Raw genomic sequence first — 16,795 nt, 5'->3', positions numbered from 1 at the left:
GTGCGTGCTTTTGTCAATAAACAAATTGTTATCATCAGATTCCACAAAACTGACAACAAAAAGGTAACCCTCAAAACTGTGTAACCATTTGAGAATTCTCCTTCACACACTACTCTGATTTCCGGTAAATTACATATTAAATGAAAAAACAGCACACTTAACCACATATCCCGAAGAGATTATATATATTCACTCTCATATTTTTCTTGCTTCCTAGGAGTTTCTCCAAGCAAACTAGCACCCTTCATGACTACCCCAGGATCAAAAATACTTTTATAAATGATTTTAGAAGGGAAGTAAAAATAATACAAAAACAGGGAGGGGACAAAACATAAGAGACTCTTAAATATAGAAAACAAAACAGGGTTGCTGTAGGGGTTGTAGGTGGGGGGATGGGCTAAACGCACAAGGGGCATTAAGGAAGACACTTGTAGGGATGAGCACCGGGTGTTATACATAGAGGATGAATCACTGGAATCTACTCCTGAAATCATTATTGCACTAGATGCTAACTCACTTGGATGTAAATTTAAAAAATAAAATAAAAATAGAAATTAAAAAAAAAAAAAAAGATTTTAACATGAGTAGAGCCAGAAATGAAAATAAGTATAAAGTTCATTTTAGCTAGACTTGATTCAAGTAAGGAGAGATTTCGCGTCAAGTCTGAACTGAATTCATGTTTTCACAACTTCAGGTAATAAGCCTCTATTGTATTGTTTTTTGTTTTGAGCAAGTAATAGGATTCTTGCATTCATTCCTGTCTGAAGGAGTGAAATCCATTACCAGCTGAGTTTGGGATCATCAACAAACTATGAGTACCCATTCTCTGTGAGGTTAAGGCTCACTTATCTTTCCCATGTTTTTCTTTCTCAATATTAAGGTTTTTCATTCTCATACAAAAAAACAATGCTTGGAAAGGCCCTGTCTACATCAACAATATCACCAGAACATTAGGATATAGACTCATATTTCTAAGTTCACATCAAGTTTGCTCACCCTAATTTGAAAAAAAATGTTGATTTCTATATTAGTTTCCACATTAACATTTTGATAGGGAAACATATCAGATGCAAATTATGACTTTCTATTTACTCTATTCAAAATATAGTCGCATCATCTAAAATAAAATCACATTTATTTATCCCAATTCAGGAAAAAACGTACATATCTATACATGTATACATATAGAACATAATACTAATTCAAGAACACATAAATAAAAAGAAATCACAACCAAATAAAAGGAAAAGAAGAAATATATGTTATGAAAGTTACAAGACACCTGTGCCTCCAATAAAAATGACTTAATCTTAGCTTAAGTAGCTAGACTAGGGAGTTCCAGGCTGCCATATGCTTTGAATGTCCAAAATGTCCCAAGCAGAAACATTAGCCATGACTGTACTGTAAATGGAGAAAGTCGAGTTTGCCATTCAATTTTAAATTAGAAATCAAGTAGACTGATAAAACAATTTAAAGGATCCTTTATTTGCTGTTCTGTTTCTAACAAAACTAAAATACACACTCTGCTGGAACAATTCACCGGACAGCTACCAATCCCCAGAACACAAAGCTCTTCCTCCCATTCTCGAACACATTAGACATCTGCCCATTATCTATCACTTTCTAGAGACATTTTTGCCGGTACTTAATTTTCTTCAGACATTATTCTATTTTAAAAATAAAATTCTAGGGGCGCAACTCAGTCAGTTAAGCATCCGACTCTTGATTTCGGTTCAGGTCATGATCTCACAGTTCACAGGATGGAGCCCCACATCAGGTCGGCACCAACAGGTGGAGCCTGCTTTTGGGGATCCTCTCTCTCCTCTCTCTGCCCCTCCCCTGCATATGCCTGAGTGCGTGCGTGTGTGCTCTCTCAAAATAAATAAAATTTAAAAAATAAAAATTCTACAATTATGAAAACAAAGAGGAAAAAAACCACATTAGATACAGAGCCACAGTATTTGTGATTCATTAATATTTCTTTCAGGTTTTTACTATCAAGAACACTTATGCTTTTCCTAAAGAGCAGTTTATTTTCATCTCAGGAACGTGATTTATCTTTGCCTTTAGGACACTCTGAATTCTGAGAGTGAAACTGGTGGCCATTCAGCAAGTTCTCTACAATGAGCCAAGTATCACTGTTTGTAAGAAGTTTATCCTAATTTCTTGCTGTTTTAGATCTCTATCCTTACTTTGCCTTTTTACCCAATCTTTTTTTTTTTTTTTAATGTTTATTTATTTTTGAGAGACAGAGAGAGACAGCCCAAGCAGGGGAGGGGCAGAGACAGGGAGACACAGAATCTGAAGGAGGCTCCAAGCTCTCAGAGCCGAACATGGAGCTCGAACTCACGAACCATGAGATCATGACCCCAGGCACCCCGCTTTTCACCCGATCTTTAATGCAAACATCTTGCTGGTTTTTCACATGTAACTAAAGCATTCCGTCTTAATCCTTTCTGGATCGGAGCAAGGTATAAAGTCATACTTGTATATGTACTTACAGTACATTTACAAATTTTGACCCCTCTCAAAATCACAAAAGACAACAAAACATTACTTTCCCTACCCCGCTTGTTTTGGTGAACACCAGAGCGGCACACTGAGGGCGTGGGGGAGCACAGCGGTAAGTATGTTCACAATTTTTTTCTCCCTTAGGACACGGGATATTTCCTTTACCATAGTTAAAATCTTTTCATCGAGGCAAAGCTTACACAGGACACATGCCCACCTTTCCTTTTGACTTTGTTTTGTTCTAACATTCTGTGTAACAATTCCACTCCAACTATTCTAGTTCTGACTCTTGGCACCTTGTCCTGCCCCTTTCTCCCTTGCCATGCCAGTCCACCATCCATACGGTTACCAAGCGTATCTTCCTAAAACACAGCTTCCTTAAAAACCTCTAGGACTTCAGACAATAGAATCCCAGACAACAGAATCCAAAACTCTGTCTACAAAGTCTGCTCTCAACTCAGAAGCAATCTGATAAATAGAAGAAGCAGGGCTGACTTCACAGCTACTAGTTACAGATCACTCTAGTCTCACTTCTGCCACTAGTTATATTACCAGTAAGCTGGACCTCTCTTCTCTACATTGGATGGCAAACTAGAATTTAAAAACTGTAACACACCCACAACACTAAAGAACGGTTTCCAAGCATAGGAAGTTTTAAACCAATACTCAAAAGTCCATCCTTTCCCAATGCTAGGCTATCCAAGACAGGGTTCTAAGTAGAATATTTAGGTACTTAGAAAGAATATCAACATTTTTGTGAAACTAGCATAGGACTATAGGTTGCTTATTTCAGCTATATATTTATTTCTAAAGTTTAGACATCTGATTTAATCAGTACACACTGAAATATCAAGAACCACTAGGGTACATGGTTGTAAAGCTAACTCAAATAGTGTAAGTATATAATATAGTATGATTTGTTAACTTGTTTTGTGCCCATATATCCGAAGTCTGATCAATCTTTGTACAAATCATACGAATAACCATTTCAAGTCAGTGAGAAAAGTATGGAATATTCAAATGGGTTCAGTTACTCATTGTAAAATGTATATTTCAGATGCCATTATTTCAAAATATTGAAAAATTAGAGATATTTCAAAGTTAAAAAAAATTAAGAACACTATTTTCAGAGCCATGTTTAAGATACACAAAACTCAAAAATCATACACAAAAAGATTTACCTACGTAAAAATATTCTAGCTTTTATGTAACAAAAATGTATCAAAGTTAAAACAAGTGAGGAAAATACATGCAACCTATGCTGAGTCATAATGCATAAAGAGTTTTTTTTTTTAATTTTTTTAACATTTATTTATTTTTGAGACAGAGAGAGACAGAGCATGAACAGGGGAGGAGCAGAGAGAGAGGGAGACACAGAATCTGAAACAGGCTCCGGGCTCTGAGCTGTCAGCACAGAGCCCGACGCGGGGCTCGAACTCACGGACCGTGAGATCATGACCTGAGCCGAAGTCAGACGCTTAACCGACCAAGCCACCCAGGCGCCCCAAGAGTTTTTTTTTTTTTAAATCAACTAGAAAGTTTCACTGCAAATCAGGCAAGTAAATCAGGACAAACACTTTTCTGTCAGACTACAGAAAAACAACGATATACATCTGGTAAAAATGAAAGACTTATTATAAACCTACAATATTGGTAATGTTGTAAGAAAATGAGCACTCCTCGCAATCACAGAAGAAGTGAACATCATCTTAAAAAGCAATATGGCAATGTTCATTAAAATAAAAGATGCATGTATCAACTTTAAAAGTTTGTATCCAGGGGCACCTGGGTGGCTCAGTCGGTTAAGCATCCGACTTCGGCTCAGGTCATGATCTCACGGTCCGTGAGTTCGAGCCCCACGTCGGGCTCTGTGCTGACAGCCCGGAGCCTGGAGCCCGCTTCAGATTCTGTGATCCCCTCTCTCTCTGGCCCTCCCCCGTTCATGCTCTGTCTCTCTCTGTCTCAAAAATAAATAAACATTAAAAAAATAATAATAAATTAAAAAAAATAAAAAAATAAAAAAAAGTTTGTATCCAGAAACTTCACCTTTAGCAATACTAGAGATACCAGGACACAAGACTCAAAGAAAAGGCCCTGAAATTGTGAGACATGTTCTCTTTAACTCACCACACAGTTTTAGTATATGAAATAGAACATAAAAATCCAAATTTCCACCCACTTTAGGATAGGGGTACAATGGATTATAAGACAGGCCAAATATGGGTCCAAACTCCTGTACAGCAACAATAAACTTGAAATGAACAGTGTCTATCCCAGGGTTATACCCTATGGGGGGGGGGGGGGGGGGGGAATGCTTGGTATGTAAATACCTCCTTGACCCCACAGCTTCCGGAATTTGACCTTCCTCATAGGAATAATACAAAAAGATACCCAAGGCTGTTCGGTGGAGCACTGTATACAATGCACTAACTGGAAACCACCTAAATATCTACTAACGTAATATAGGACTGACTAATTGCACTACATTCTTACAATGTAATACAATGCCATATAAAAAGAAAAAGGTGATTATTACACGTAGTAGCGTGCAAAAATGGTCACACTATATCAGGTGAAATAAACTGTGGAATATAATTATGACAATAGGATTTATTGAAACCTCAATATATTCCAGGTAGCGGGTCAAGCACTTTGCAATATTCCCAATCGTTCCTAGCAACTCTACTGTATCTGTCTCCATATTACAGAGGAAGAAAGTAGGGGCGCCCAGGTGGCTTAGTTGGTTAAGTGTCAGACTCTTGATTTTGACTCAGATCCTGACCTCAGTGATTCAATTCGTGAGACAGCGCTGACAATGAGCTTGCTTGGGATTCTCTCTCTCCCTCTCTCTGCCCCTTCCCTGCTCACGGTCTGTCTCTCTCTTTCTCTCTCTCTCTCTCTCAAAATACATAAACATAAAGGAAAGGAAAGAAGAAACAAACAAATACACCGGCTTACCTAAATTCACTGGGCCAGAATAAGAACCCAGGCATTTAACTATAATTGTAACCTTTATGCTGAGTTGTCTTTATACATCTTTCACAAAACAGTTTTATATATTGAAAAATTTATTATGTCTATAAACGCATAAAAACACACCAAAAAGAACTAAGATAGAATTTCACTTTGCACTTTCTAAAGGTTTGTTTCAGCACTGTGAAATTATTTTTAAAAACAAACTTAATGATGTCCTACAAAAGGCAAAATCATCTAATTCTACTATTCACCATAAAATTAAGTTAGTGATAGTAAGAAGGCCAAAATCATCCCCTAAAAATTTTCCCTGGCAGCAAGGAACACCAAACAAATGTTTAATTGAAAACAATAATTAGCATTTTGATTATTAGATTTTTAAAATCAGTTTATGCTAACCAAAGCACATTCTTTTAAAGTGAAATAAACAAAGTTTCAAAAAACGGATTTTTCATAGGGCAAGTGGGTGCCTCAGTCAGTTAGTCGGACTTTGGTTCCAGTCATGATCTCGGGGTTCAATGGTTCACACCCCTACATCCGGCTCTGTGCTGACAGCTCGGAGCCTGGAGCCTGCTTTGGATTCTGTGTCTCCCTCTCTCTCTGCCCCTCTCCCACTGCGCTTCATCTCTCTCTCAAAAATAAATAACATTTTAAAAAATGGATTTTTCAGTGCAATACTGTGATTAGAAATAGTAAATACAAAGAAAATCACGCTCCATTTTCTTGCTCCAGAAAACTGCTAAAGCGTTCAAGTTTATAAAACTTTGTACCAATCCAGTTTTTCTAAAAGCTTCTTTTTCTCATTTACCTTAATTTTGCCAGAAAGCATAGTATTTATTAGGCTGAATTTACTGAATTCCTAAATATGTTATGAAAGACAACACTAAAATCAGGAATATGAAAATTGTCTCTGCTCTGGGTGACAATCTCAAATTTGGTCTGGGATCCTTAAAAAACAAGTGCAAAGTAAAAGCTTAAAATAAATACTACAGAAACAAAGAATCGAAGCTATGCCAAAGAAAATCGTTAAGGAGGTGTGTGCACTCTGAATGACTTTGATGGGGTGGTGGGAGGCAGTCTAGGCAGATGACGAACACAGAAAAGGAAAGGACAAGTCACCAATGGTGTTTTCCCAAACGGTTAATGTGTAATGACTGCATCCCAATTTTAAACAAAGCTCATACTACTGATGAATCCCTGCTTCCTCATACTGAGCATGTGGAATATGTCGTGGCGTATGGTACCAACAAAGCCAACTGCCTCCAAATCCCAAGCTACTAGCCAATAGAAAACACTTTAGCATTTCTTCCTAGTTTTAGTTATTTGAGCTAAAATCGAAAGCTTAACTTGTTTAATAGTCTTCTTTGGAAGCAATCGGTAAATCACAAAAACTTACTCAACGTAACATTTCACCACAGTCTGATTTGCAGTAAAGAGGCTTTAGCCTTAAACATAACATAATGTGCCCATCCGGATTACACAGGAAGAAAAGGACACCAGACAGAAAAGGAATAAGGGATCTTTCTAAAATGTCTCAATGTGCACTCAATATTAATCCTTAGCAGAAATATTACAATTACTTTCACAAGAAGTCTAACGTGGAACGTTTTAAATTTTATTTTATTTTATTTATTTTTTTTTTTTTTAGAGAGAGAGACAGAGAGAGACAGAGAGACAGAGAGAAAGAGAGAGAGAGCATGGGAGAGGCAGAGAGAGGGATCGACACAAAATCTGAAGCAGGCTCCAGGCTCTGAGCTGTGAGCACAGAGCCCGACGCGGGGCTCCAACTCATGAACCATGAGATCATGATCTGAGTCAAAATCAGATGCTTAACCGACTAAGCCACCCAGGCGCCCCTAACATTGAGTGTTTTGATTTTAGTAGTAGCTTAGTCAAGCATACAGACAAGACAATGTATTTGATCACTAAGAAATTAGACTAAGAATCACTAATTTATCTGCCATGTGTTCTTTGTTAAGCGGTACCAAACATTATCTAGAACTACTTGTTATGTTCTTAAAATATGTATTCCAAGTGAATCAGCCAATATTTAGTAAGCACAGGGTCCAGTAAGTTCATGCTCAAGGGACTAAATTATGATGAATCCCAAAGGCAAACTTTGGAAATGCAAGGCTGATTATGCAGGTACTTGTCACTCAATTATAATAGCCAAGTTATTCTTCCTTCCTAAGGACACCTCCAACTGCCTTCTTGCCCCCTCTCCCAACAGACTAGGAGCAGTGAAAAAAAATAGCCAGACCTGGGGCGCCTGCATGGCTCAGTCGGTTGAGCATCCAACTTTGGCTCAGGTCACGATCTCACAGTTTTTGAGTTTGAGCCCTACATCGGGCTCTGTGCTGACAGCTCAGAGCCTGGAGCCTGCTTCAGACTCTGTGTCTCCCCCCCTCTCTGCCCCTCCCATGCTCACATTCCATCTCCTGTCTCTCTCTCTCAAAAATAAATATTAAAAAAAATGTTTTTTTAAATAGCCAGACCACAGTACTCATGCATCAGTTTTCCAAGTACAACTTGAAAATGAAGACAATGTAAATATAACAGAATTTGAGAAAGCATAAAGATGTATTAGAAAAGAATAGTCAAAAATATACTGTTGGGGTGCCTGTGTGGCTCAGTTGGTTAAGCTTCTGACTCTTGATCTCTCAGGTCATGGTCTCCCGGTTGGAGGGATGGAGCCCTGCACTGTGCTCTATGCCAACAGCACAGGGCCTGCTTGGGATTCTCTCTCTCTCAAAATAAATAAACTTAAACATATATACATATATGTTCATATATATAATCATAGTTTTATAATACTATATAATACATAGTATTATAACAGTATTATAACACACATAGGTACTTATACATAGAAGTGTGTGTGTGTGTATAGTCATAGCATAAAACATTAACTGCAGGAAATACAAAATGTTTCTGATGACCAAAATGACAGGAATACTATTCTTAACCCATAAACTGTAAAAGCCATCATAAAATGCCAGAGCTGATTTCTGGACAAAGTATAGATGGAATATAAATTTGAAAGATAATTCTGTGACAGAAGAGAAAGAAAATAAAGTTACCTAGCAAAATCCCTACACTTTTCCCTTTCCCAAATCCTTAAATTTCCACAATTGAGAATGTTATATAATTCTGAAGACCTACAACTCAAGGATTAAAAAGTAACACCTAGAAAGTCAGCTAAGCATCCCAATTCGGGCAAGTTAAGATCTCACAGTTCATGGGTTCGAGCCCTGTGTCAGGCTCTGGGCTGACAGCTCAGAGCCTTGAGCCTTCTTCAGATTCTGTGTCTCCTTCTCTCTCTCTGTCCCTCCCTTGCTCATGCTCTGTGTGTCTCAAAAACAAACAAACATAAAAAAAAATAAGTAACACTTTCCACAGAAGGCAGTCGTCACAAAATAGGAGCCTGTAGACTGGTAAAGCTGTACGTAGCTTTAAATAAATAACACTAAAAATACATACTAAGATCTTAGGTTCTGTAGTATATTATAGTTTATGTATAATACACAAATACAATAAATACATGTCGGCAGTAAAAAAAATCTGAGGTTCAAATATTCTACACGCAAGAAATATGATCTTGAAAATTAACTCTACTTAAGACATCTGAATAGATCCCAACTGAGCTGATCAAACAGTTTCTGAGGAGATGGTATAGTACCAGAATGAGAACAGAACACGGAACCCAAAGTTGAATTAAGCCCCAATTTACAATGTAAGCACCCTTAAGACCTTGGATAAGTAACTACTTCAAGCCTCAATTTATTTATAGGGAATTAATACCTCCTGTAACGTTGCTGTTTTGTGAATCATAAACTGAGAATGTGCAATTATTTAAAAGCTACCGAATAATCAGAACAATGAACATACAGAATAAAAAACATGCCTCCCACCCCATCAAAATGGGAAATAGCTAGGAATCCAAATGGCTTCATTCTGGCCAGAAGACTTTCACCTCTGGAGGTGGGAATGATCAGAGAATAGGAACTGATTTACTCAATTCCCACACCTTATCTCCTAACTTCCCCATCAAAAAGCATGAACTGAAAACAGGCCTAAGGTAAAATACCACATTTCAAAACCACAGTCAACATTTATTAGGCAGCAAGCAATTCATTAGAAAAATCTCTAAATCCTAAAATCTGAAACCCAAAATCTCTCCAAGTTAGAAGTTATCTTCCCTAGGGGTGCCTGGGTGGCTCAGCCGGTTAAGTGTCCAACTTCAGCTCAGGTCATAATCTCACGGTTCATGGGCTGGAACCCTGCATCGGGCTCTGTGCTGACAGCCTGGATCCTGGAGCCTGCTTCAGATTGTGTGTCTCCCTCTCTCTCTGCCCCACCCCCGCTCACACTCTCTCGGTCTCTCAAAAATAAACATTAAAAAAAAATTTTTTTTAAGTTATCTTCCCTAAAGGTTATCTATGCATTGTTTCCCAGGACAACAAAAAAGTCTTTAAACCACTGTGTGTCCATCCCTCCAGACTGCCCAAAAGCCACCCAGAGATGCTACAATGGCACCGCCATTGGAAACAGCAGACGGGAAGCTATTAGCTGTTGCTGTACAGCAGCAATTTGTAAGTTCTCAAACTTTTTGGTTACAGACTTCTTTTACAAGTCTTAAGATTTACTGAGGACCCCAAAGAACTTTTGCTTATATGGATTATGTCTGCCAATATTTACTGCACTGGAATTATAACTGGGATATGTTTTTTAATGTTTATGTATTTAAGTAGCAAGAAACCTATTACACATTAACATAATTGTTTAAAACTGTTCTCCAAAACAAAAAATTTAGTGAGACAATCCCACTATTTTATATTTTTGCAAGACTCTTTAATTCTGGCTCAATCAAAGACAGCTGGATTCGCCTATCTGCTTCTTCATTTAATCCCTTTGACAGGTTGTGCTGGTAACACACCTATGAAGAAAACCTGGCATCACACCATCCTCACTGGAGAAGAGTATTTTAACAGCTTTTTTAAATAATTGTGGATATTCTTCTTTGATACTACACCAAAACTCCACAAGTGGTAACTTATGAAAGATTACGGTATGAAAGCTCAAACTATTATCAATAAACCACCTGTACTCTGCTGTATTAAAATCCATGAGTCTAGGGGTGCCTGGCTGGCTCAGTCCGTGCAGTGTACCACTCTTGATCTCAGGGTTGTGAGTTCGAGCGCTCTGTTGGGTGTAGAGATTACTTAAAAATAAAATCTTAACAAAAAAAAATCCATTGGTCTACCCAGTCCTTTGAATGAACTTTTTACCAATGTATAATTTTATTACAACAAAATTATGCAGATCTTCCAAACGTCGACACATTATTACACAAAATTAAAAAAACTATCGTTAATATCACCACCAATCTAGTCACAAACATTTTTTTTTAATTTTGGGGAAACTGTCAAGCTCACGATGACACAAACAAGATTTCCAAAATTCTAGCTTTTGTCACAAAGTTCAAATTTATCATTTGGCCACCAAAGCTGTCAGTTGTTTTCCTTAAAGAGACAGGATCACTTCACGGTCAAGTTAAACGTCAAAACCCATGGTTCATCATCTGTTTTTTCAGATAAAAAAGCTCTGTGAGGAAAAACACTAGTGCAGTTCACAAATCAATCATACGTGTGCAACTTTTTAGTATACATGTGTACTTCCTCTGTTACCACGGCATATATGAGACATAAACTTGAGTCAAGATTAAAATGAACGTGTTTTACTGTTTCATCAAGAAATTTTGAAATGTACGTGTGTGATGAAGAAATATGAGAACTCCCAGTACAATATGGTGCCTCTCTCTGCCTTGATTCTTCCTAAGGCACGAACAACATTCCCCACTAGAGCTTTCGCAACGTCAATGCAAATGTCAATAGAGTAAGAGACATAACATTCCAGCACTATTATGAAAATAATTTGAATCTTATGTACTCCCTAAAAGGATCTCAGAGACACCCCTTCCCCCAGCTCCCACTGTGAGAATCGCTGGTACTACCATCCACCAGGCGGCCCCCGTTCTATCCATTAGAACTTCATGAAACTTTTGGACAGCCCCCAATAGGCGGGAGAAAAGCTATGGTCTCCCCCAAATCTTGTTAAATATCTCCTCCAGTAACTTCAACAACATTCTCTAAATGTTATATGAATGCTAGGCCACTGACAATGGTTACTCTCCTCAAAATCTTTTTATTGTAAGTGTGATAGCCAGAACTGAGCTCATGCAAATAATGATCCGCCCATCACAGGGTAGGGCAGAAATCAAAATATAGTTTCCAGAGGGGCATTATATTCTATTAATGCAATGGAAGAACCTTGCCAGGGTACATCTGCAACATCTAGAGACATTTTCGGTTGTCACTACTGGAGAGATGGGGGGTGGGGCTCCCGAAATCCAGCAGGTTGAAGCCGGGGATGCTGTTAAACACCTTACAACAGGGGCGCCTGGGTGGTTCAGTCAGCTGAGCGTCCCATTTCGGCTCAAGTCAAGATCTCATGGTTCGTCAGTTTGAGCCCCGCGAAGGGTTCTGTGCTGACAGCTCAGAGCCTGGAGCCTGCTTCGGATTCTTCGACTCCTTCTCTCTCTGCCCATCCCCCGCTTGTGGCTCTGTCTCTCAAAAATTTATTGTAAAAAAAAAAAGAAAAAAAAAAAAATTGGGGGGCGCCTGGGTGGTTCAGTCGGTTGAGCATCCGACTTCAGCTCAGGTCATGATCTCACAGTTCGTGATTTTGAGCCCCGTGTAGGGCTCTGTGCTGACAGCTCAGAGCCTGGGAGATCCTGTGTCTCCGTCTCCCTGCTCCTCCCACACTCACATTCTCTCTCTCTCTCTCTCTCTAAAATGAATAAAAACATTTAAAAATAAATAAATGAATAAGCAAACAAACACCTTACAACACATAAGACAGACCCCTCCAAAGAATTATCTGGCCATAAATGTCAACAATACCTACCAGAGAAACACTGTACTGATGGATCCTAAGATTACCAAAATTTCTGGAAGCTTCATCACCATGGCTTTTTTTTTTAAATTTATTTATTTGTTTTGAGAGAGAGAGAGTGAGCGAACAAGTGCACTCAAGCAGGGGAGGGGCAGAGAGAGAAGAATCCCAAGCAAGCTCTGCTCTGTCAGACCAGAGCCCTAACATCCAGGAACCATGAGATCATGACCTGAGCCGAAGTCGGACGCTTAACCGACTCAGCCACCCAGGTGCCCCATCACCATGACTCTTAAATTGGACCAGCCTTTCAAAATTACACATGCTATTACATATGCTTTTTAGACAAAACAGGAACACTTGTTCACAATGCTTTATAACGAACTTCAATACTCTTTGATTTAACCCATTCTGACAACTCACGTAAGGTCTATACACACTCCCACCCACCCAAATTTAACAGGACAGGCATCCCTAAACTGCAAGTGGAAATCAAACAAGATCTAGTCTGAAATCACAATTCATAGCTTCAAAGAAATGAAATGAAAGACAGTGTGACACCAGAACATGAAAAACAAAGAAAGCCAATCAATGTGGAAAAAGGCGTATTTAACTAAGCAGTCTGGTCTTTCTGTTGTTTACTTAAATGTATACTACGCTTATGGTTAAAATGAAAGGGACAGCTAATGAAAAGCTGGCCATATTGTTAACATTTCAAAAAACACACTGGAAAGCTAATTATCCATGTATGAATCTGCTGCCTTAACTCTGTCTACCATTTTATACATTTGAACTTACTTCCAAAAAAATTTTTGCTCTGAGGTCTTTACAGAAAACGTACACCTCCCTTCCTCAAAGAATGCTGGGAAAAAGTAGGTGTAAAACTATTTTTATTTTCTAAAGAGAAAGACACAACTATGTTATTTCTAATTAAAACCTTTCAAGGCATACATTTCCTATCACTGACCAATTTGTAACACTGCCATGATTATCATAAAGTTGCTTTTCAAGCACAGCAATAAGACGTGAGCTAACACAAAGAAGTCACATGGCATCACCAAAAACATTTAATTGCTGAACTGGAAAATACCACAAAAATCAGTGCTCCTAGTGCCTCTTTCCACCATTTCATTAAAAGGATGAATGAGTCAATTAACAGGGATCTTGCAGATTCCAAGATTTTAGGTCTGCATATTTAATTAAAACTAGCAAATATTCTCATTACAGAAATGTTGACAGGTCCTTTAAAAATGACAGGAGCGGGTGAGAAGGAGCATGAAATTCTTTTTAAAAATACTGTATAAAAAGCAATAGACGTCTTAAAGCCTGTGTCAAAGTTAGGGCCTCGGCTGTAAAGACACACACACGCACACAAGTACACAGACCTATAAACTTGTAAAACTGTAATCAGTGATATTTGCGAAAAAGAAATGGTCTTTACTTAAAAAATAAAGAAAGAAATAAACCTGTGGTGCTGTATTAGGTGTCTAGAAATCAGAAGACCTTTATTTTGCATTTAAGTAAAACTTCCAGTGTCAATTACATGGTTCATTGGGGGACCACAAAGAAGAAAATTCAGTCTAGTCTCAGAGGAGCACTCTTACACTTGAACCTTCATAAATGGAAGAAATGCAGTCTCACTATTTAGGCCTCGACACTGCTGCATATACGCAGAAAGGAAAAACAAACAAAACAAAACAACTGTAAGCTACTTCCGATCCCAACAATGAGCTCGCAAATTACATCTCATTCTTTGAAAGAGAAAGAAAATAGAAACTTTTTTAAAACGCCCGACAAGGGAAGCAAGGGAGAAGACGCAGCCCTAGAGAGACCAGAGAGGCGGGGATGGACCAGCTTTAAGTCCACAATGAGAAAAATGTAAAGCACCGCTAGAGACGGAGGGAGAAGGCAAGCAGAATGCATCCGACTGCCCTATCAAAACAAAACAGAGCAACACCCAACAAAACGCGCTGCGGAGGACACACACCCTGGCAAGTGCCCCTTCGCTGAGTGGGGGAAAGCCTGGGGGCGGGGGGGGGGGGGGGGGGTCCAAACACGGAGCAAGGCTCGACGCTCGAAACTGCGCTTTGAGCTAGTGCTCGTGCAAGCTGGGACGTGGAAGTGGGTTAACTCTGGCGCACGATTTGGGCATCCTGGAAACGGGAGGAAGAGAGGGACGCGGCGGAGGCAGACCAGGAAGAGAGCATCGAAACGCGCCTGGGAGACGCCGAGAGCGAACCTGAACCCCGTGTGCCGACCCCGCGACCAGCAGGGCCTTCCTTCCCTGCCGCCAGGCATTGGCTTTTTTGTTTTGTTTTGTTTTCTCTTTTCCTTTTTTCGGACCGGGCGGAGAAGCGGGCGCAGTAAGGTCCGGGTTCCCCCGGCCGTCCCGGAAGGGGAAGGCCCCCCGGCCCGACGGCCGCGGAGCCAGGAAGGGGTGGGGGGAAGCGGGAACCGAGCACTAGGGGAAGTGCGGCGGCGAGCGGGTGAGGAAACAGGAAGAGCCCCGTTCCCGCCTGCCTCCCGCCCCCCTCCCCGGGCCGAGGGCCCGGCTCTCGCGCCACCCCCTCCCCCCTCCCCTCCCCCCCGACGCCCCCAAGGCCCCGCCGGCGTGCTAGAGAAAACAGAATACAAATCACTTACAACGGCATCGTCTCCTGCGCCGGCACCGCCCAGTCACTTCCCCCCCGCAACCGCCGCCGCTGCCGCCCTGGGCATGATCCACTGAGGCGGGAGGGAGGGGGGGGCCTGCCTCAGCCCTGGGTCCAACCCCACTCCCGCACCGCTCCCGCCGCTTTAAGCGCTTCTCCTCCTTCCCCTTCGTCCTAACATGGCGCCCGAGCGCTACCACAGCAACGTTCTAGAACTGCTGACGCCGCCACGCACGCCGTGCGCGCGCCTGCGCCGAGGCCGCCCGGCCCCGCGCAGCCTCACGGGAACTGTAGTTCGTGAGGCGGCCGGCGGTCCGGCAATTTCCGCCCCGGGGCCGCCGCGCTTCCGCGGCGAGGGTCGGGGGTCTGGTGGGAGCGGTGCGGGAGGCTCCGGGCCGCGGGCTGTTCCTCGAGCGAGGACGCCGGAGGGCACGACGCGGACGCGGGCCCGACGACTGAGGAAGGGCCCGAGCGCGAGGCGCCGCTTCCAGCGCATTGTGAGGTGCCGCCGTTCTCGCCGCCCGAGGTCGCGCTTGGCGGGGACCGAGGCGCCCACGGGTGTGCCGTGGGCCGCCCGAGCGCGCGGGGCTCGGGACCGGGCCGCTCGGGTCGGTGCCTTGGGTGGCCGCAAGTTGCTCGGCCTCTTCGTACTGTTCTGCCAAGCGACAGTAAGATCTGCCCCCGAGGCTTGTGGCGATTGCTGCGTGTGTTGGCGCCGGAGGGGTGCTTGGCTCGGGCTGCTTGTTGGGACACTCCCCTCCCCTACTAGACCGGGGTCCCCCTAGGCGAGCTTTTCGGCTCCTCTGGCCGCTAGAGTGTGTGCACGCAGGCGCTCTAGAAGTCTTTGTGGAATGAATCCGTTTGCGGGGCAGGACTGTGATGACGGCGAGTTCTGGAGCACGAGCTCATCTTTACAAACAAGTGGTGCCCTGGAACTTACCGATAAAGCTGCTGCACTTACGTGGAAAGATCGCTGGCAGTAACCGTTGGGATTTGAGCAAGGACTGTGTTGTGCGGCCCTGATCTATCCCTGGGGGTGGGACCCGGGAGCGTACCCCACCCTCCTCCCCCGGAGCAACGGTTGAAAGAAAAGTGCCTGAAGCCGATCTGATACTCCTTCCCTCTTCGAATTAGAATGCTATCGAAAGTGTCCCACCGAAGGCTTATGGAGGGTCGGGAAGGAAATAAATACGGGGAAGATGAAGTTCTAAATTATTTAAGTAGATTAGTAATGGACTCGTGGAGCCTGGGGAAATTTGGCAAAGGACTTCCCTGTTTTCACAGGACATCTGTCTAGCAGGAGGAACCATCTAGGACTAAAGGCTCAATGGGAGAAGCCCAGGACCTAAACCTGCAATCTCCGACACTATAGTCGTTTGTCACCTGTGACTTTTGAGCCCTGGGAATGAGGCTAGTTCATTTAAGATGTTCTGTAAGTGCAAAATACAGATTTCAGGGGTCTTACTGGGAACAAAATAATGAGATACCTGATACTTATTATATTCATTACATACTGAAATAGTACTTTGGATATATAAAAAAAAAAATCGTTTAAAATGAATTTCATCTGTTTGTTTTTAAAATGTGGCTACCAGGACATTTTAAATTCTATACGTGGCCCTCATTTCTATTGAACAGGGCTGATGGGGAGACGGACTTGAACTTGATTCTCAATTCTACTTACTCCCTTACCCTCTTGTCATCAAGGT

The 16,795-nt window shown here is 41.6% G+C and overlaps 1 protein-coding gene across 7 annotated transcripts in view; it reads right to left on the bottom strand.

Moving 5' to 3' along the window:
* PAPOLA (poly(A) polymerase alpha) overlaps positions 1-15,245 on the bottom strand; it is a 61,745-nt gene extending 46,500 nt beyond the window's left edge. For 3 of the 7 annotated variants that reach the window (XM_042944233.1, XM_042944236.1, XM_042944238.1), the window contains exon 1: positions 14,675-14,914. In XM_042944233.1, coding sequence (XP_042800167.1) covers positions 14,675-14,733 — 59 coding nt within the window. In that variant the 5' untranslated portion in view covers positions 14,734-14,914. Of the gene's footprint in view, positions 1-14,674; positions 14,917-15,078 lie in introns of those variants that run through there. The other 4 variants (XM_042944237.1, XM_042944239.1, XM_042944235.1 and 1 more) reach the window with 3 other exon arrangements.
* Between the last annotated feature and the right edge of the window lie 1,550 nt (positions 15,246-16,795).

This window comes from Panthera leo, chromosome B3 (assembly GCF_018350215.1).
Source record: "Panthera leo isolate Ple1 chromosome B3, P.leo_Ple1_pat1.1, whole genome shotgun sequence".
NCBI classification, from domain to species: domain Eukaryota; kingdom Metazoa; phylum Chordata; class Mammalia; order Carnivora; family Felidae; genus Panthera; species Panthera leo.
The sequence above is the reverse complement of the archived record's forward strand: the minus strand, read 5'-3'. Positions and strand labels throughout refer to the sequence as shown.